The following is a 22,382-nucleotide window of genomic DNA, read 5'->3' on the forward strand; positions in this document are numbered from 1 at the left end:
TGGGCGCTTCCTGCAGCGAGGCAGATCTGACAGCGCCAGCGCACTGGCTGGCTGTTGCTCATCTCCCCCCCACTCTCTGGAGGCTGCTTTGGACTTTTCTCTGGCTTATTTTCTGCATTTGTCAAGTGAAGTCTGCTGTGGTGTGATGAGACCTCCGGGGCCCAGGCACTACTAACACCGCATGAGAGGCACTGAAGTGGCAGAAACGAGGCACTGAATCACCAAGGGGGCTGCAAAAGCGGCACTATGGAGGAGGAGCACAGAGGGAGTGGGGGATGCTGAGGGAGCTACTCATACATCCTCCCTGCACCACTGTCAGGTTAGCCTGGAAGGGCTGAAATGTAGCATGCCGCAGTTAATGGCATGCGTGGGGGCCTGTGAATGCGTGGGCTGCCGATGTTTAAAATTGCAGCAATTTTAAAGTACTGTGCTCCAGTGTGACCAGTCGTTAGTGGGATTTGGAAAGAGAATCAGAGGGAGGATTTCGAGGGTAACCATCTTGATAGCACACATGGTTTACTTATGCCGCACGCACTATGATTTTTACTCACCACGCAAATACTGATTGGATGACAGTAGCTGCAGTAGGTAATTGGTCTTTGGTGCTCTCAACTAAATCTGGCTCTCCATACTCATTCCTGATCTTAGCCGTGACTGAGAAACATGAGACTGCTTGGAGCTAGACATCCTTGAGTAGAAATTAGACTGGGGGAAGGAAAGTGGCTCTCGTTTACCACCTCCTTGGCTTTCCAAAACACTGTGTTGGAGGTTGACTGTAGACAAAGCTGTTTACGCTTCCACTGTTGTTAGCACTCAGCTCCATCTCCCTCACAGAGATGAAACAAAGGAACACTCCTGTGGAGGAATCGGGTCTAGGCACACATGCAATGCATGAGGGGCTGGTGGAGGTTCTCTACTAGCATAACAGCATCAGGAGGAGAATGAAAAATACAGCTGGTCTAGTGGAAACACTGTTTTTGGCCAGGGCTATTATTTCTGTAACAGAAGATGTTGAAATCCAAATACCTGAAAGGGCCACACTTCTAACGGAGCTAATTCTGAATTGGCAAGGCAATGACTCCCTTACCCTAGATTAAAATCATCCACTCCTACGGGAGGAGGAGTGCTGTGAAGTAACTCAACAGCATTTTTTTTTAAAGCTCATTTGCCCTCTGCACTTCAGTCCAGCTATGTTACCGAAGCCCTAGGATTTAATATGACTACAGTTCACTGATATGAGTGGGACAACTAAACATACCAATCATCCTTATTTAAAAGGCCAGTATGAAGTACTTTAGTCTCTGCCAGTTCTTACCGTCTTCAGTTTCTTGCCATACAATGCCTTCCAGGTTGACGCTGGTGCCAGGCTCACAGGGCCCTAGACATTCTGGCTCTGTAGCAAGAGCCACATCTGCCGTGTTAACGGCCACTGAGCGCGTGCGAACCATGATCTGCTCGCAGGGGGAGGAGATGTCAGTGCTGCCGACCGGAGCGAGGAGGTGAAGAGGTGGAGGGGCTGGCGTGGAGACTGGCGAGTCCATCTGCACCAAGAAACAAGGGCAAAGGCCAGGGTTAGGCTTCAAGGGAAGAAAGGAGGGAAACTATGCTTCAGCTTTTTGATCAACAATGCTAGTAGAAACTGTTGCTTTTATATTATATTATATATTATATATTATATTATATATATATATATATATATATATATATATATATATATATATATATATATATATATATATATATATATATATATATATATATATATATATTTATACACACACACACACACACACACACACCTTTAGCCCCCCAAATGACCACAGAAACATAAATGCAAATACTTAGTCACTTCAGGGAAATTTACAAACTTATAATCAGACCACTAACAGTTGTGTGCACATCCTTTCCCAAAGAAAACAAGACAGCAGCAACAAAACTAAAACTCAACATGCAATAGAAGCAACATCACTATTATTCTCCATTTGACATTTCAAAGTCAAACTCTCACAACCTTGTGCATTACCACAGATTTTTACAACCCAAATGTCTTCAACAGCCCTCTGTAATTATTAGCCATGGCAGACAGTACTTACAAGTACAGTACTTGTACAAGTACAGCATGATGGCAATATAAACCATCAAGGAAATACATACATAAATAAATAAACAAATGAATGAATAAGGACACTGAAGAAAAAAGCCTCTCTAGCTGTTTCCCCACCCCCACTTTGTTTCCAAAGTCATTTGATTTCACAAATGTTGGTGTTTACTCCACACTGGGGACTCAATTTTATAATCTAATTAGTGGCTTTTAATTACTGCTTACATTAGCCTTTGATTAAAAGATCTATTTAGCCATTAGAATCATCAAATAGCGATGAGGAACCCCCTTTCAAACCCCCGTCAGATTTTCTATATGATCATTTCTAGAGAGCCTGTTCTAACAGTTGAGCAACTGAAGAGGTCACCTGTCCTATCTGCAGAGCAGTACCTGTAACAGTCCAATAAGTGTTTTACACACACACACACACACACACCCCCCCACATACAGACACACACATGTCCATACATATACACACACAGTACAGTGGGAGGTCTTTCTCCTGAGACAGAGGTCATGGCTTTACATGATTCCTCTCAAAACTAGGGTTCTAGCAGTTGATTAGCAAGTCCCAATAAGGGCTGAAACATCTAGACATACTGAGATGCTCTTGACTGCATCCACAGGCTGGTGGGTCTTAACTCCAGCATGAAGAATTCATATTGGAGATTGACAGCACGGCTGACATTTACTCCATAAGCAATGGTGCTCCTGGGCTTCAGAAGCAGATGTGCTGCAGTGCACACAAAGGATCGACAAGGCACTGGAATGAACCCCACACATGACTTTTTCCAAGTGTCACCATGACACTGTGGGCTAGTCTCATTTCGGTCAATTTTTCAGGAACCTTTAATACAAATAACAGTCTAAAACATGAACGTAAGCTTTCCCACAGACATCTAAAAAGAAATCCAGAGGCAAAATGTTTAGGTACATGCCCAGTAAGCTGACAACAATAGGCAGTTACAGTAAATTTAGACCATTGTAGTGACAGTACAGACTTCTCATTTTTGATACTCACTGGGTCATGTAAGCTAAAATGTCCCACATCATTTGTACCTAGTAGTAAACCTATGTCATACATTTCAGGCAGGCTGTTACCAGCTTTCTTGTGGAATGCAGATTTGGAATGAAAAACACACTGCATACTGTACACTGATACCATCTTCAATATTGCACAGTGGGATATGTACCTTGTTACTGAGAACACTGACAGCCATAAACAAATAAACAACGAACTATGTTTAAATGTTTTGCAGTTATTTAACTCCAATATGATTTGCTATTAATTGGTGAACGCTGGAGAACTGAGTGAAGAGGTTTACTCTATGAATCATAACAGGCTGCATGAAGAGAACATTCAATTCTGGTAAACCTAGAGAATGTGAGAATTTGAGCCAGATTAAACATTCTAAATAGTCTCACAAGCCACACTTCTGGATTTGATCACTCACAGCCATCCAGCACTGACATGAAAGGGTCATCACATTCAAAATAACCAACCACAGACTGTTGTCTTTGCATGATATGTAGGGGCACCACTGTCAAAACAGTGTTAGAACAAAAAACACCATCAGTAATAACAGGTGGATTTATTGTTTGCTTATTATTAGCTGCTTTGAATAGAATTATTAATTCTTGAAGCTGTCTCGTTAGCAAGCATTCAGCTTGAACGATAACAGCTCATAAAAGTACATACACACAGAGTTGAGCAAGCAATGACATTGTGACCACCAGGATTTTGGGAGCTGTTTAGCACTGAATATATCATACAGTGTACAAATGAAATGCTCAGACCACTCATTAAGTACCTTTCATTATGACTAAGGTGCCGCTAAAGCACCAAAGAATCATTCCTTATGAACGACAATGACTGCTCTTAGTGTGATCATAATGACATGCATCGTCTACGTTAGAACAGCCAACAGCAGACACTGCAGATATTCGATGCTTGATTGATCATCACATCTCTGCATGAGAAAGAGGGGGCAGTACTAATGAGGCATGCCTCAAAAGGGGCGCCAGCTTTTTTTTTTTTGGGGGGGGGGGGGGGGGGGGGGTGAGGCTGCTTCTTCACCAGAAGCAACAAGGTCCCAGCTGCACTGAGATAAGAGAAGAGGCCTGTAACTGAGCAGGCAGCCGGTGCGCTCAACAGGCGGAGGATTTCTGCGAGCACCTCATGGGGCTCTTGCTGTCAGGAATATTACTGAGCCCAGGGTGTCATAATAGATTCCTGCACTTGCAGGAGGATGAGTAGCTGAAACAATCAAAATGAGAAAAGGCTAAACGGTGACATTTAAAGAATTATCTGGACAAAAAAAAAGAGAACTTTACATATGTGAATTCTAAACAGTTCAGTTTTTTATTACCTCTGGGCATTTAGTTGAATAAAAAAAACAAAAAAAACAAAAAAAAAACGTTTACTTGGACTTGTGTCTCATTTGTTATTATTATTAAATTGTTATATTTTAAACAGAAAAACAAACAAAAACAAACAAAAATACAAGAAACATTATTTGTATTACATATCAGCCACACATATAGTCTTCCCTGCTCTCTAAATATCGGCATCGGCCATTGAAAAACCCAGACAGGTCGACCACTACGACATTCACAAGAGCATGGGCTGCACCGCCCACCTCGCCAGCAAGCCCCACAGGGGCATAGGCTCCTCCAGAATGTACCAGGGACAAGGGTTTCCTCAGGGTCACGGAATGTTAATCTTAGTCAAGACTGGCAGGCAGAAGACATTCTCTAGCAGCTTTTATGACCAGTGACTGGGGCGGCTAGGCAGTGGGCGCAGCTGCCCCCACACCTCATCTTTCTACCTCTTTTTCAGCCATGTTGCTGGTGGAGAACAATCCACTGGCCACATTTCACCTCACAAAGGCAATCAGACACTGATCCAAAAAAATAAATTAAAAAGAAAAACAACCCAAAACAAACATCTCAATAGGACAGAACTGACAGAAATTGACAGGACAATTAAGTAAATTCATTATTTACAAAGGGACAAAAAGCAAGTGTCAAATAGTGAGGACAACATGTTTGATCTAATTTGGGACTTTACGGATATAAGCAAGAACTTCAGAATAACATTTTTAACACTTAGTACTGTCTTCTCTAATTCACAGACAAAGCTTTGAACGCAAGAACCAACAGACCAGACAAAACACCACATGTATTAAATGGTTTGTTTATATTTGCAATGTCATCCTTCCAAGCTTACAGCTGTTGTTTTAACAGTTACATTAAACAGAAAAAAAAGAAAACAATCACTGGACATCAGTCAACATTCTAGAGAGATTAGCCTGGCAGTCTTGCAAACACCTGTCCCTTGGTGCACTTCCTACAAGTAGTGTTTGCACAGGTACTATTACAAGCTGTTTCAATATTGAAGGGCAATGGAAAGGTCCTGTAAAATACTTGGCTACAGGGAAGGCTTGCGAAATAAACGCATAAAAACTTAGTGGGTCTGCTGAGCACATTTGGCAGTTATGCGATAAGCTACATTAAACTGCCAGTAAAAACAAAGTGGACCTGCGCACAGTAACAGCACAGACCTCCTACAGTCGTGCGTTGTGCCTGCAGACCAGAGAAGCTCGTCTGGTCCAAACCAAAACCCAGTGCTTACAACTGGAAGGAACGACCATCAAACACTAACCATAAGCAAGTGCACTGTTGAAAAGACACAAGGACAAACTTGCAGAGTTCTTGCAGATGCCAAGCCAAAGGCGGTGTGGGGAGGAGCAGCTGGAGAACAGGCTCTGGAAACAGGACCTAAAGGAATCCCCAACAGTGGTGGGAGCAACAGCAGCTTTCAACAAAAACAAAGCATGCTTTCCTGGCTCTGTCTCTCCTCCATGGCTTTAAACACACCATTAGCGGTTCAGGGCTAGTTTTTCTTCTAGCAGCCTAGGTTCTGCCAAGTTTGTGTATGCTGGTCTTTCACTTCGTCCACACCCTGGATCTCGAAGCCCTGCTTTGTGGTTAACACGCAATTGAGATTTTCAAACAACTGAAAGTAAGCCAAAAGATCTGGACGATGACAGGCCCTCCCAGTAGCAGGAAGTCAGGCTTGTGATGTTCACTGAGAGACCACAATAATTCAAGCAAGAAAATACTGAATTATTAACCTTCATTATTGTCCAGTCGTTTTTGCCTTTGTTAGAGGACTGGGATTTAGGGTCTCACAGTAGACTCACAGAATGAATAATGGCTGTTAAATCATATTTTATTTTTCCACAATACTGGGGCTAACAAGTTTTTTTTTCTGTCAAGATCTTGGAACAGTGGGTCAACAAAAGGATTAAAACATACCATCCAACAATCAAATCTGACATTTTGTGGTTTCTGAATGCTGATGTTTTATATGGTATCTTTTTATAGGTCCTGTCAATATAATTACTCACAGAAATCATTGAGATGTGCTGACCAGGCGCGTGCTTGACAGTTCTCTCCACAAGCATTTAAAGAACGTTCAAACAAGCAGCTGTGAGCTGTTGTCTTAATAAGAAACTGTAGGCTTTTCAGCTTTTCAATGTGCTAATGTCACGTATGGCCAAAGGGCATGGAAAGAAATCCTACAATGCGAATGTGTGAAGAAGCATGAACAATACCTCACAACCTGTATGGCTGCTTTTTGACAATGCCTTTTGTAAGAAAAACTGTGCTAATGAAACAATTAAATTAAACATGAACACGTGTGACCACTTAGAAAGCTGTCTATGATCTACTTGTTGTCTACCACTCTGGGTAGAAAAACAGACAAAGCAAATATCTTCACACAGAGACATACCACACTCAGACTAAATACTTCTCTGGGTGAGCAACATTGGCTTTATTGGAGTGTCTATTGATAGGGGTAGCCCAGAGTATGCTCACCACTAGTGACTAGCCAACCCTAGCAAGGGCAGCATTTGAAAGGAGGCTTGTGAAATAACTGGTCATTTCCTGGCCACCACTGAGGGGTTTGTGGTCTTTTCATGAGCACTCTGCGCACTCTAACTGTCAGTTTAAAAATTTTTTCCACTGGGGATTCTGCCACTCCTCCTCAAGTCTGGAAACCATCAACTAACCATTCCCAACTCTGCGGGGTATGGACAACATGTACCCCTCTGTACTACATTTCACCATGGAAACTGATCTCTCAAAAACCTTTAAAAAAGGAGAGGGAGTGGGAACAGGGTACAATATGAAAAGAATCTTCCCCTCTGCTATGAGAAAATTAGGCTTTGGCTTGAAAAGTGGGTGTTACAACTTTGACTCCATTGAGAACATTCCTCCAGGTGCCCACACCCTCTTTCTGTAGTTGAAAAAAAATATATAATTGAAGTTCAGGATTATTTGAGACAGCCACAAATGGTGCCAGCTCACATTCTAAGTGCCCTGTGCTGAAACACAAAAGCCCTAGAAAAGGTCATCTGACACTGGCTGGGAGCTAGAGTCAGGCTCTGGTCAGGGACAAGAGTTCAGGTCAGGTCACATGTTCCTCTTAACCACTGCAAACTCTCAGCAGTGGAGGAAAGACATCTGCTCAACAAGTGTCTAGTGGTAACCAGACCAGAGATCTGTGTTCCACCACTATAAGATAGAAGAAATAAAAAGCCAAAAATAAAAGCAGATGAAAAGAGGCCAACTGCATGAAATATGGTCTACAATGACAGAGCTGAGGAGGGGGGAGGTTGGAGGTTTAACAGATCATGTCTGTCACTAATAGTCACAGAAAACCAGGCTGTTTTGAACTGAAGCTGTGAGGAAAAATGTGTTTCAGCTTTCAGTCTTTATAGGCATGACAATAGCATATATTGTCCTCCATATCATATATATGATAGAGAGAGAGCGAGAGAGAGAGAGAGAGAGAGAGAGAGAGAGAGCGAGAGAGAGAGAGAGAGAGAGAGAGAGAGAGAGAGAGAGCTCTCATACATACATACATACATACATACATACATACATACATAGTTAAACTGTGCCAACACCATCCATCCATCCATCTATCTATCCATCTGTCTATCCATCTATCTATCTGGTGTTGGCACAGTTTAACTAATGTCACACTATGTTTAGAAAGACTCCACTCTCTACAGCCTTTCAGGTTAACATTGTTAATGCAAGCTACATAAACAATCGGCTACTAAGGGTTTTAGAGCCTAGAAAATCTCAGGCTGAAGGGGAAAAATGTGTTTGGGATATTTTAAAACATCCTCCTGTCAGACTCATATCCTGAAGAAAAGAATGCCATAGTGTCTCCCTGTGAGGATGAAGTGGTCTAAAATGTTGCCTTGCTTTTCATCCAACATTCCAGTGATGGGGGAAAAACAAAGTCTGAAAGTCAACTAACTGCTGGAAAAAGAAGAAGAAAAACAAAACAAAACAAAACAAAACAAAAGCACACACCTTTGGCTATTAATGAAAACACTTTCAGACAGCTTGTCAAAATAGACAGCTTTGTTGCTTAGACTGCATTTTCCCCAGAAAAAAATAAACAAGGTGTTAACTCCTAGAACAAAGTCCCCCTTCAAAAAAATAAATGTTTATAATTGTAAACAGGCCTACTTAAAGTGTCTACAATGTGGGGAAGTCAGTCTTGCTAATTGCTCTGATGAAGGTTTGATGTAAAAATCCAATCAAGGTTAGAGGTAAAACTGAAATGAAAGACAGTATCACAGAAGTTATTCTCAGAAGATTCAATTTAAATGGCCAACTAGTTGGCAGTGAAAGGGTGCTTTGCTATTTTTGAGCGTTGTTAGTCTGTATCGAGCTCTCACTGGCAATTGACCAAAAAACAGCAATACCTCAGTCATAAAACCAAATGGGCAACAAACTGCCCAGACCTATAATTAGAGAGCAAGACTCCCTGAAAATCTGATTCATGGAAACCAAACCAGCTCTCTGTAATTTGAGTTTGCTTAGCCTCTAGAAGCTGCATTGCAGACCACATTTGAGGTGCTAAATTGGTAGGTGTGGAGATGCCAAACCCTGAGCCTGACGGTTGGGGGTAAAGGATCAAGTGGTGGGCAGTTCATGCCAGACTACTGAACGGCTTGCTGCAAGATCTCTCGCTTCTGCGCTCACATTAAGTTACATGACCGTTAATCCTATGTAAAGTAAAGCAAGCAAGAAAGAAAAATGATTGGCTACTTAGTTTGACAAGTAATATTCAAGTAACTCAAGATCAAAATTCTATTACCTAAAGTTCCTAATCAAGTATCTGTTAACACGGTTTACATGCTCAATGAGAGGAAAGTGTGCAATCTATTTAAGACTCACTCTACAATGGGGGGAAACAACAATAACAACAAAACTCTTGACTAAAATGAACTCTCACTTAGTGAAAGACCACTTTTCTTTACACAGAGAGAATGTTCACATTTTGACAAAGCCTAGTGGTTGGCACCTGCTGCCCAGTGAGTAGTAGTTCACTTCAAGGGTATGAAGGCCCCATTCTTTTTGCAATTCCAACCCCAGTTTGTTTTTTCTGTCCACTGGAAATTTTTATTATGCTAGCCAGCGAGAAGTAATTTGCACACAAACACCAACTTACGACAATGTTTGTAGCTACACAGCTTGTATAATGCAAACAGGTAAAAACATGACATGACTAGGCACATTCTGCATGTTAACTATTCATCAGAAACAAGCTTCATTATAAAGCTTGTCTTTCAAAAACTATGATGGATGTTAAGGTAAAGCTGACAGGTGAACCTCTTTAGTCAACTCAATAACATGCCCAAGCATCTTAATTTTGCTGGTATAATCAGAAGGCTTGTGAATCTAAGCAGAGTATAAGCAGATTTTTTGTATTGCCTTTTCTGAACTCCTCACCCTAAAATGTAACAATTGCAACAACCTGTGATTTATTATTTTTGCAAAGGTCCTTTATAGTCAAACGGCCCGTTATAGTCAAAGTAGGCGACTCATGAAGAAACAAGATAAGGAACAAAAAGCTTCCACGCAGCACTATGCTATTTAAAACCACTAGCAAAAACTCAAATGATCGTCATTTACCTGTACAGTCTCTGTGGGTGGCAAGTTCCTGTCTTCACATCTATAGTAACCAACCAAAATTCACTAAAACCTCTGAAAGGAGCATCATTTCTAACATTGAAGCTGTGTTGTTCAGTATACTGAATGCAATATGTGTTTAATAAATTTAATACAAAAAAACACAAAACAAAAAACATTAAAACTTTCACATACTTATTGCAATTATTAGGAGCAATCAAACAGCAGAAGTCAAACAATTCAAGCAACCAAGGCCCTCAAACTGCTCAAAATGAGCATAAGGGCAGCCTCCAACTAAGAGCCTTTACCATCAGCCTCCAACTAAGAGCCTTTATTAACAGGAAAGAGAAAAGCTTAGCCAAAAGAGAACCACCACAACATTTATAGTGCCACCTAGCAAACAAACTGTGGGCCGGTGGTTGTTGCTGCCGTCCTCCTCGTAACCTCCATTCAAAAGAAAGTCATCTCTCTTACAACTACCCTCATTAAATGTGCAGAGGATGTTGGGGTTTTTAACATTCCACTACCAGTGAAGAGGGCACCTCCCTTCCATACGGCACACACTCAAAAGGAACAAAGCCGCATTAAGATGCAGCTGAGAACCAGTCATTTAAGAAGCAATCTGATATCTGATCTGAGAGGTGTCTCACCTTTCACACTCAAAAAGGACTGCTTTCAAGATCACAAACACGACATCTCGAAAAGGCGAATTTTCCACCCGACTTCTCGCGAGCGCCGGATCCCCGCTGATTCCTTGTTAGGGTCTTGCCAAGATGAAGGTTGCAATGAGCCCTTCTATGAGGCTCACCCACAGGCAGCTTTCAGGCATTACTGAGCATGTGTGCTAGCTTGCCGTGCGAGCGTGGGAGGCCAAGAACAGCAGACGAGAGCCACACAGGCAAACAGGTGAGCACAAAGCAGCAGGCAGGAAGAGCCTGTCTGGGCCACTTCAGTGCCAAAGTGTACCGCGGAAGCCCTGGTAGCACACAGCAACTGAGATGCAGAGAGAAGCATGCGACAACAGAGAGAGGCTCATTTAGCACAGGAGGAGTTCTCTAAACAGATGCTTTAATTCATTCTATGAAGGGAGAGAAATAAATAAATAAAGAAATAAAACACTATCTCTGTAATGTTTGTTGGGGCTATATTTTGAAACTGTATTAATGAATAAACAAGCTCATTTGGATCAGACCATGAGCAAACAACTCCTCTGACAGACACATCCAATAATTATTGATTAGTCTGTTTCCTGATAAATTAAATTGAGTGAATAATAACTTCAAACCGAAGACTCAGTATCTGGGAGCGTATCAGTTTTGCTACATGTTGATTAACTGCAACGTTAAAAGGAGGGAGCCCAAGCCCATGGCCTTGTGGGGAAAAGGGTGGCTCCGATCTGAGCATTTCCCTTATGCTTCCAGTGCTTAGCAACCACCTTAATCCAATCATCTGTGGCTAAAATGAAAGCCACACATCTTACCATTACAAAGAAATAAACCTGAGATGAAAGAAATTAAACCAGTTTAAACAATAACAGTACCAGTATTCACACAAAACTTGCCCTTTACCTGGGGAGACCTCCTTGATCCCAAGTGATGAAAATGAACAAAAGGTGGTGTCTATTCTCTCCACTTTTGAGATAATAACTACAGACTTTGAGTGTTTTGGAAATTGTGTGTGTGTGTGTGTGTGTGTGTGTGTGTGTGTGAGCACGAATGAGAGAGACTAGAAGAGGAAGTAAGGAGTGGTAACTTCAGCAACACCTGCGCTCTGTTGCTAGCAACCAACAGTCTGCTCTGTGTAGATCAGCAGAGGCCTGTGGCTAACCTGGAAGCCAAATGAAAGCGGTGAGGGAGGAAGAGCTGCAGTGTGCTGTATATTAACACTAGTTTCTTCTGGTGTGTAGGTGTGTGCATATGGAAACTGTATATTGCAATTGTATTAATTTATATCTAGATTGTGATATGCCTTATTTATATTAAAATGAATACATTTTATCCATACATTTTATATGAACAATGTGATTCATCAAAACTCCAGAGATCCTTCATCCAGAGCATCAGGAGTGGTCAGAATTCTGTCAGCACACAAATACCTGATGTGTTTGTGGGCATATTCTGATTGTACACTCACTCCCCCCCGTTTTCACAGTAGCTATTTTTCACGCTGTCGAGCAAAGCAGCTACTTTCCCAGTCTACACTCAAAGCTTACTTGTGCTGTCTTGTGCAGTCTCGCGTGGGCTGGGGCCCAGAAGTGGTGGGCAGAGCCGAGCGCTTTTCGGGGGGATTAAGGCCTGGACTTTGACTGGCCCCTCACCCGCCGTGCACTTGTCCTGCCAGTGTGCTTCACATCATTTTCCCATTGAAAGACCAAAGTCTGTCCCCCCTCACAGGGTGAACACAGGCTTTATTAGCCTGTCAATCCTTGCTGCTGAAAAGCTTCTCTATAGCAAAATGCCGCTGCTGGACTTTTCAGAGTTCTATGACTTGCCCTTGCTTGCCAGCTCTGTGTGGTGGACTACTCGAGGAACTCCAGTGCCTTTAAAATGTCTCTGCAGAACTTGGCTTTCCTTTTGCAATAACTTCCTGTGTATAGACATCAAACCCCCTTTCAAAAGGTACTGGAAGACAGAGGTGCTTTGAGCCTCGTAAAATTTAAAGCAGGAGTTTAACTAATTTGCCACACGGGTGAAGTTCATCAACAGATTGTGCGACTGGCTATGATGACATTCAGGCAATCGATCTAGACTTGCACTTAACAATGTAGTGGATACTTCTGTATCCTGCTATTGCTGAGAGTGGCTACAGCTTTTGGAGTGCTGATAGAGACAGAAACAGAGAGCAGGAGTGAGTGCATGTGAATGAGTGCGTGTGTGAGAGACAGAGAAAGGGGGCACAGCATAATCACTGGATACACACGACTGTGACTGTGCAATTGATATCAGTACAACTGAATGTTCTATCTGGCATCAAATGTGAAATTCATCTGTGTCTTTAAATGTTCTTTTACATTACTGCCTCACATGGCTGACAGTATTCACACACACACACACACACACACACACACACACACACACACACACACACACACAGGACAACAGTGGTTCTGAGGAAACTATCAAGTGTTTGTTGAGTAGATGAGACAGGACAGGAGCGAGCACTGATGAACATGAGCACTTCAAACTGGTTGCGAGGGACGGCGGCAGGAGTGAAAAGGTAAGAGTGGGAGACAGGAAGTTGGGCCCTCTCGTACTGAAAGCAGCCACGGGCCTGATGGTTCAGTGATAGGCTACACCTTTGTCCTTTACGCAAGAAAACAGATAACCAGAGAGAAAGAGAGAAACAAGAGAGAGTGCGTATGTGTGTGTGTGTGTGTGTGTGGGTGTGTATACCCTGAGGACCCTTCAGGCTGCTCTATGCAACTTGAGGACAGAGTAACAATGAAGACTGTGTATCCTGGAGGGGGAAAAGGGGACTCACTGCAAGCAGTCAAGCCTAAAAACGGTGAGCAAGAGTAAGCAGTGGTTTTGCAGCCTACCAGCTGTACAGCAGTTTCCCTGCCTGCAATTCTGCATGCACATTATACACAGGCTGCTACATTGAGGGCGATACTGCCTATTGTAAATTCTATTGCATGTTTGCACTGTAGTGAATTATCTATTGTACATTTCGTGCACAGCCACCCACAAAATATGATGTTGTCTATCAATCTTAATTTGTTATAAACTGAATTATGCACAATTCCTCCTAATTTGTACATGTTAATGCTGTTACACACATCAGCTGGGAGCTTGTTTCGAATGTTTTTAGAATGCCTCAAACATACCCTCTGAAACAAAAAGGTCCTTTAACCCCCCTTCTGTCCGGATGAAGTACACTTTCAAGCACCTGAGTTATCTTCCATTTCAGCCTAACAAGTGCAGTGACCACAGGCTTCTACAATAATCCATCCTCAACGAGCATGCGAGCCAGCCTATGGCAGTGCACTCTGGCTGGCTGGCTGTGACACAGCAGGACTGCCTTCGCTTATTGACTGCTAACATCATCCTAGCGCACACGGATAGCCCTGCACCGTGGTTTGTCGGAGGAGGGTTCGCCTCTTTCGCCCAGCTGGGAATCCAGGATAATGGACCTCCATGGGCTTTGTGTGAAGCCTGCCATGAGGGAGGGAGTCCACGCCAATTAAGCTATGGAAAAAGAAGAAACCCAGTGAACTATGAAACTGATCCGTAAAAGGCTTTGGACTCCTCAAGTGTTGTAGTAGCATGTTTGGACTCATTCATCAACTCTTGACAGCTCGGTTTAACTTGAGCTATTTTATGCACAAACTAGCACAAAAAGAGGCACACCTCACGCCGGGGGAAGATGTTAAACTCAGCAAACGACAAAGCTTTCTTATCAGTTAACGTCCTGCTAAATCCCTAGTCTAACACAGGCCGTTTTCTTACTTACAGAATTGCACTTGAGGGAATAAACCTACATCTAAATATGGCTGGCATGCTTCTTCAGAAAAGTACATATGGGAAAACAGTGCAACATAATGGCAAACTGCTATGAAAACTCCTACAGTCCCCCTCTCTCCCTTACTGTACCAACCCACTGTTCTATATTCCATCCTCTGCTCTTATGTCCTCCCTGCCTTCACGCTGGATCCTAAGTTGATCCACAAGAGTTGCGTTTATTAAAAGAATAATCTGCATTCTAGTCAGAGCGAGCCATGGGAGCAGTGGCGGAGGGGCGGGGCAAGGAGTGGTCGATAAGACAGAGCCATCCTGCTCAGTTTCTAGGTCAAAGAGGACAAAAACAAATAAAAGCCACCGAACAACTTACAACAGGCAACAGACTGAAAATGTATGGTGAATAAGAAAAAAACGACATGTTGGTAAAATATCATGCGCATACTTTGGATTTCCTTACTTTTAGTAGCATGGAGAAATGGATTCTTTCATGGCTTTAGACCATTACCATAATTCTCTGTCCTATTACACGATAGCTAACAACCTGGGAAAGTGGACATCAGTGCTACTAGGTAAACTAATTATTTTTCTCATGAAACATTGCTCTTGGAATGGGCCACTCATAAACCGGATAACACCTTTTAATCAACACCATCAGACATCTTGATAAAACGACAGCTGGCAGCTTGAACATGCAGGAAATGTGGGCTCAGTTTCAAAATCTTCCTGTGTTTTATTTTATACACAATAGCTTCCAGTGAGTGGAGAAAATGTATTAAGTAATTTTCCTTTTCTGAAGGGGGAAGAGGTTGGACGGGGTTGTTGATGGTGGTGAAGCTACACATCCTCTCTCAGACGCACACTACTCATGCTGCTATTAGGGCCGCCACTCTCATGCAAATAGTCCTGGACAGCACGCACTTTGTGACTGCTTGGACACCACGCTGAGGAAAGTGGGTTTGAGAAAGCATCAACTAACCATTACAGATACAAAAGAATCTGTAGACGACTTAACAAATGGATTCTATGTCAAAAAGTGGCCCGCACCCTGCCCGGAGACACACAAAACAGCAGCAACACAGAAGTACCTGTCAGGTTCAGCCAACTTTTGATGCACAGCCCAGCCATGTATGAGCTGTCTGTCAACATGAGGGGGAGAAATTCAAAGAACAGAAAGGGAAAGGCTACCATGAAATTAAAAGCAAAGAAAGCAACACTGCCACTGAGGTAAAACACACTTTCTGGTTGTTAGGCAGCAATTTGTACACTGCAGACAGTCCCTGGTTTATGATCCTCTAAGGCATCATTTTTACACAAACACACGCACGTGCACAGACACGCGCACACGCACACACTTTTAAAACAATTTTATGGAGTATAACATCAGGTTACCTGTCACAGCTGCTGGTCTACCTTAAAAAAAACACCTATTTCCTCTTGTCGTTCTCTCATTTCCCCCTCCCTTTATTCCCCAGCCCCGCTTTTCTTCTACTTCCTAAAAGAAACCTCTCTAAATAGTCCTTGAAACACTGACACTACTTGTGTTCGTACAGAGGAGCTCTACAAGGACACTGCTTGTTCACCCAGAAGAAAAGGTGGTAGGGTGGGGGAGTGAGAGAGAGGGAGTGAGAGAGAGGGAGTGAGAGAGAGTGAGAGAGAACACAGCATACTGCTTTATACTTGGCAAAGCTAGGAGAAGCACACAGTCCAACTCCAGTACTTTAGTCAAGGTTTATCTCTAGTGCAGCAGAGCACTGGGGCTCAGGAGAGCTGAACCCAGAACCCAAGGAGACAGAGGCACTGCCTAACGAGGGAGAGAGCTGTCCCTCTGGCTCCTGCAGGGGAGGAGTGGAGAGTGACAGAGAGTGAGACAGATAGACACAAGGATATTTATAGTAGCTTGGAAACCTTGGGCTTCCTCTTACTGAGCAACAAAGTAGGCAGGTGGGAGAGGTAGGCCTGAGAGAGAGACAGAGAGAGAGAGAGAGCGGTAGGGAGAGGGAGAGACAGACTGGGGGAGGGGCAAAGTAACGCATTCAGGACCCCAGCCCCCTTCAGCATCTTCCTCACAGACGCAGCCTGACAGCTTACATGCCCCAGCCACTGGGGACTCAAAACCATGGCCACCAATCAGGTTGCGAGGATGGTGGGGATGGCGCTAGGTCAGCGGGGAGCAATACCAAGGACAAAGTAACATTGGTGATTAAAAAATTCTGCTAGTGAGGAAGCAACAGAAAGTCTGTTTGAACATGTAAGTGTACTGCACTCCATCAAAGCCAACTGTCAGTTTGCAATTTGCTCTTGGGTTTTTTCTCTCTTGGTCTACCAATGGAACAAAAGCGCTATAAGTCCTCTGGGTAGTCTTTTAACCGGCAGGAAAGAATTTAACGCAAAAAGACTGCTTGGTGGAACACAGGACTAACTACAAGCTCACTGACCAATAATACATTATTCTGTTGAGAAACATGATATTAACAAAGATGAATATTCTTTAAAGGAACTGCTTTTATTTTGGCCATCATTCTGAGAACCTGTGAACAGGTATAAATAAGGTTAGCTGGTATGCTCTCAGTACATCCAGGAGAATTCTGAGATCTGTGTTGGCTGAGCCACTCCTGTTACAAGTAACACTTATTTGTAATGCCCAAGAAAAGCTCCTATATGGAAATCACACGGGTCTTTTAAAATAGGGTTTGCATAGTAGGCTTATTAAAAACCACAGTGCAAGTGCACATCACCCTGACAAAAGCCCACAAGACACATTAGTAGCCTGGTTCTGCATAATCTCCCATCAGTTACACGAGCCAGTTATATAGAGACAAAAAACAGAACAATGTAATAAAGACAGACAGACAGAAAGACATAACACAGTGCATGAGGAAAGAAAACGAAGGAAAAATAGAAAGGACATGACACACTCATAATGACCGATAGACAGCACTGTAAAGCCAAGTACTCAACAGCCACCACTGCCTTGTACAAAGTTTTTGAATAAAAGGTACCATTTTCCCCTCTGGTTTCCATACAGTTTACCCGTTTGCGTGCTCACGTGTGCATGTGTTTCTTTATGTGTTGATGGGGTGTGGGAATGTAAAGCCCTTATAATAACCAAAGTCTTTCAGACTTGGCTCGTTTGGTGTATCTGACTTGAGCAGAATTTATGACAAGATAATTAAACCAGTGCAAAAACAGATGAGCAGTGGCTACGTGTGCAGAGATTAAGAGCCCTGGCCTATCCTTCCCCCGGGTGGGGGTGGGGGTTATTGTCTCTAGCACAATACAAGCCAAACCTAAAAGACTATTAGCTTACAGGGAAATATCACACTCTTTGCATGAAATAAGGTTCACCAGATCATGGCAACAATGCAGGTGTATGTTTTATATATTTTAAGATACATTTTAAAAATACATGCTGAAAACATGCCTGGACTTTACCCCTATGTAAAAACAGCCAACGTGACTACATTCATGAACAAACAACTCAGGGCTGCTCACTTCAGTCTTGCAATGTAGACAATAAAACCTTGTCCTGCTGTGGGAACAAACTATTACTACGTCCTCTTCATTCTACACAGAGAAGAGTCTGGTGACCCAATTAACTGAAGCACTAATACCAATATCAATCAAGCTGACAAACAAAAACAACAAATAAATAAATAAAACAGCTCTGAAAAATAGGAACAGAAGACAGGTCTGAGTGAACAAGATGGACTGGGTGCATGAAACAAGACAATTCAGATCTCATTCACATCACGAACAGCTGGTGACTAAGTCTAAGTCTATCTTGTATTGAGCAAGAACATTTTAGACATGCTCAGACATCTTTTGAAAATCTACATGGATACCAGCCTAAAAGTGGGCAGACCATCACACTGCAAAATGAGCTCATGCAATTAAAATGTCTTATTTATAAATCACAATTGTCAGAAATCATGTGCACATGACCACACTTAACAGCTCTGCCCTGTGAATGACCTCAATTATCCTCTTATAGTGGAGTCTGTGTCTTATAAATCACTGGGGTACATGAACTAATGAATTATTAGAGTGCTTTTCTTCAGTGAAAATGAGCTGAGAACAATTTTCACTTTGTTATATATTCCACTTTACTTGAAGGTTGCAGGAGAACTGATTATGGGATTCTATATAAAATTGTGTATGTAAAGATCTCCTGGTAAAATGCGGATATGCACCAACATGGGCATTATTTCAGTGAAACGTTTACCATATTAGTGGTTTGTTCATGTATTCGTTAAATAAAGCATTTGCAGGAAACCTCAGGGCCTAAATGAAAGGCTCTCAAAAAAGCAAAAATATTTCACCTTTCTGTGGCAATCATTCTTTTCAGAAAACAGCTATACATACATACATACATACATACACACACATACACACACACACACTCAACAAAAAACACCTTATAGAAAAATATCAGAAGGGTATAACCTTTATATTTTCATACCTTTATTTCGATGTTTGCTTTAATGTTCAGATTTTCCAAAGGTAGTTTTGAGTAAGACAACAACAATAATAATAATTCCATCTATAATGCACTTTTTTTAAATACAAATTGCTACAAACTGACAACAGAAACAAATCATCTAAAATCGATAAAGGCAAAACTAAAAAGATGAGTTTTACGTAACTTCTAAAAACAATCTAAAGTAGATCTGAGAATTCCACATTGATGTGCTCTACAAGAAAAAGCTCTCTCACAGTGAGAGAACTAACAACAGTAAGAGTGAGGAGTATAAAACTTCACCAGGTCACACAAGTAAACTGGGGCTAAACCATGAACAGCTTTATATGTTGAAATAAGAGTTTTAAAATCAATATAAGCATGCACAGGGAGCCTGTGCAGATCAGCAGTTCAGGAGTAATATGCGCAAGAATACTCTGGCAGCACAATTTTACTGAAGCCTCTGGAGAGATTTAGAAGGTAGCCTAGCAAAAAGAGCATTACAACAGTGCAACCGACAAGAAACAAAACCACCTTCTGAGCATAGGAAGGTGAGAGAAAAAGGCCTGAGCTTGGAAAATCGCAGATGGCAGTAAGCGGTTTTGGTAATGTTCTTGCCATTAATGCTGGAGATTGACTTCACAATCTTTACAGCTGCTCCAAGTCCTGTGGTGTTCAGAATCATCTTTCTTCAGCTGAACTGACGAAAAGATTTTAAACCACAATTTTTTTAGATTGTTGACTGACTTAAAAACAAACAAACAAAGCGTTTTAACCAAGCTTCTCTCAGTTTAGCCAATGCCAATTGCCAACCACTAGCTAGGCTCTTCTCACACCATAGCCAGCCACCCGGGAGAGTGAGGGCTAACACACGGCCCAAACCGTTGCTACTGTTGCTGAATCGCCTGAACAGAACAGACCAGATACAGTATGTCATATCTGCTCTGGCCCTTGCTGAGAATGAATGGGACAGTCATGGACTACACCTGCATAATATACATTGAAGCATCATGACCTCTTCAATTCTAACATAGTCACGGAGACAGATCCTCAGTGTTGAGCAATGCCTCATGAACAGCTGAATAAGCAATGTGTCTAAAGAAACTAGTAAAATCAGAAAGTGGATAAACACATTGCTATCATGTCAGCATCTTTTCAGAGAGAAGAGGGATCTTGGCCATCAGAGGGGCAAGTGCTCAGTAAATTGCACCGTCACAGTTTTTGCATATTTTTAAAAATTCACTTTAAAGGTTCTTACATATAGCATGATACCCAGATGATTCATATCAAAATGTTCTGCTCAAACTCAGCTCTTTTCCTAATGGGGTACCATTTAGAGCACTGCATAAAGAAATTATATGGCCATAAATGTGAAAATATGAGGTCCAATTTTGTAAATGTACCATACTACATGCGAAAACATACCTTTACTCATGTGAAGCAACGGTTTTGGTGCTTGAAATAAGTTTATCAAAGTATTTGGGTCACAAAAGCAGTGAAATATATGAACAAAGTAGTATAGAAATGTGTAAAACATGTCTAAAATGACAGTTTGTACAATTGGTTACTGAGTCGTGGTCACCAAATCCTAGAGACTGAAATAAAATGCGACTGAACAATGACTTTATATTACATATCAAGCTTCATGTGTGCAAGTGAAAAATGCATTACAACTATAACCAAAAAATGGCAAAACACAGAAAAGTCTCAGCTGCACAGAAGAGTATTCTGTATGGCCAAACATATCTATTTATTTATTTGTAATATACTAGCTTCTTTTCACACAAAAAAAACTTTAACAACGTAAAGTTTTACTAATGGACAGTCAATGTTGTAAAACAAGTCATGACTACTGTATTCGAAATCAATCTCGAGAATTTTACACAGAAGCAGCATTAGCTAGTAGCAGACATCGTGCCTAAATGTGACCGTAGCTAAATCCAAAATTATAGCAATACTGTAAAATAACATTCATTTAGCGATCGAACTATTATTTCATTTTCTTCTTCATCAAACAAATCAAAGCCCTCAGGTCCTAAACCTCTGTTATCTTCATAATTACTTTCCAAAATCGCTACAAGTTCAGCAGCTGTACACTTTTTGCACAGCATTTTAGCTAGCCATCTCGGTAACGCTTGATTTTGACTGAACAAAGAAGGAAATGTATCTGCCGTGAAGGGTGAATCCTTAGTGATTTCATAGTGATTATTTATTGGTTAGTTTCACACAGATTGACACACAAATTAATCAAATCACACACGGCAATTAGATGGCTAAAAACCGAGTGACAAGATCACAGGAATCACACGTTGAGAGGCAGATGACGTGCATCTTAACCTATATCTAACCACTCATAGGCGCTTTATTCTTAGTGTCGACAAAATTGAAAGTACAGATTCCACAGATTCAGGAAATGATTGAACCATAGTTCAATACTGTCTTATTGCAAATATATTAATAAAAACATTATGAAACATCGAAGTGTACTTCGATCACCACAGGTCGACTCAACTTAAAAAAAAACCACTCAACTTAAAAAAAAAAAAATACAACTAAGATGAAAATCTTGATGAACTCCCATTGGGAAGACAGAGTAGGCACAAAGTGTACCCAATGAGCTCAAAACAAACACCTTCACATTTATAACACTGAGCTGTAGATTGCAGTTTTATAAGTCGAAGAGGGATGAAATAGAGGCCAATTTCCTCCAGTGAGAGAACCTGTATGAAGAACAGCAGTGTGTCTAGATACTCAACTATACCTAAACCTTTTCATCCAAAGCCAAGGGATCAATTTGCAGGGCAACGAGACAAAAGGAAATGAGAAGCTAGACCTGCAGTGTGCACTCACACAGAGAGTAGCAGGGGGTGGGCGGGGGACTAACAGACTGGGATCTGAACAGGCTTTGTCACTTTAATGTGCTTTTGTTCAGGTAAAGAGGTCAGTATGTGTCGCACCCTGTTGCTGTTTGCTATTTGCACACTGTTCTGAGAGAAAGCTACCCCTTTCAGACTCTCTGACTGAAAGATAAACATTAGTTACACTAAGCCTAATCACGGATTCTGCATGACCAGCAGACGGAACAAAATTTTGGTTCTGGTCTGCTTACTGACAATGTTCCAGAACTTTGGGGAAGAATTTTTTTTACTGTTGAGATACTGCACAATAAGCACAAAATGCTGTAAATGCAATTATTGCTAGGCCAATGGAATTTTAATTGTTCATTATTTCCAAAGCATTTCCAACATGACTAATGAGTAAATGGATGAACTACTGCCTTAGGCCTAAGCTCAAAGCTCTTATACTTCTTGGCCTGACACACACAAACACACGCACGCACACACCCCAAAAGGATACTCCT

The 22,382-nt window shown here is 41.8% G+C and overlaps 1 protein-coding gene across 9 annotated transcripts in view; it reads right to left on the bottom strand.

Moving 5' to 3' along the window:
- znf609a (zinc finger protein 609a) overlaps positions 1–22,382 on the bottom strand; it is a 77,301-nt gene that overhangs the window by 15,593 nt on the left and 39,326 nt on the right. For 8 of the 9 annotated variants that reach the window (XR_014123136.1, XM_081712240.1, XM_035522868.2 and 5 more), the window contains one exon: positions 1,316–1,541. Coding sequence is in view for 8 of the 9 variants with exons in the window: in XM_081712240.1 (XP_081568366.1) it covers positions 1,316–1,541 (226 nt within the window). In the remaining variant the exon portion in view is untranslated. Of the gene's footprint in view, positions 1–1,315; positions 1,542–15,954; positions 16,056–22,382 lie in introns of those variants that run through there. The other variant, XM_081712244.1, reaches the window with a different exon arrangement.

The sequence above is a fragment of the Electrophorus electricus genome, chromosome 4, assembly GCF_041902795.1.
Source record: "Electrophorus electricus isolate QZ-2024a chromosome 4, ASM4190279v1, whole genome shotgun sequence".
Taxonomy (NCBI): domain Eukaryota; kingdom Metazoa; phylum Chordata; class Actinopteri; order Gymnotiformes; family Gymnotidae; genus Electrophorus; species Electrophorus electricus.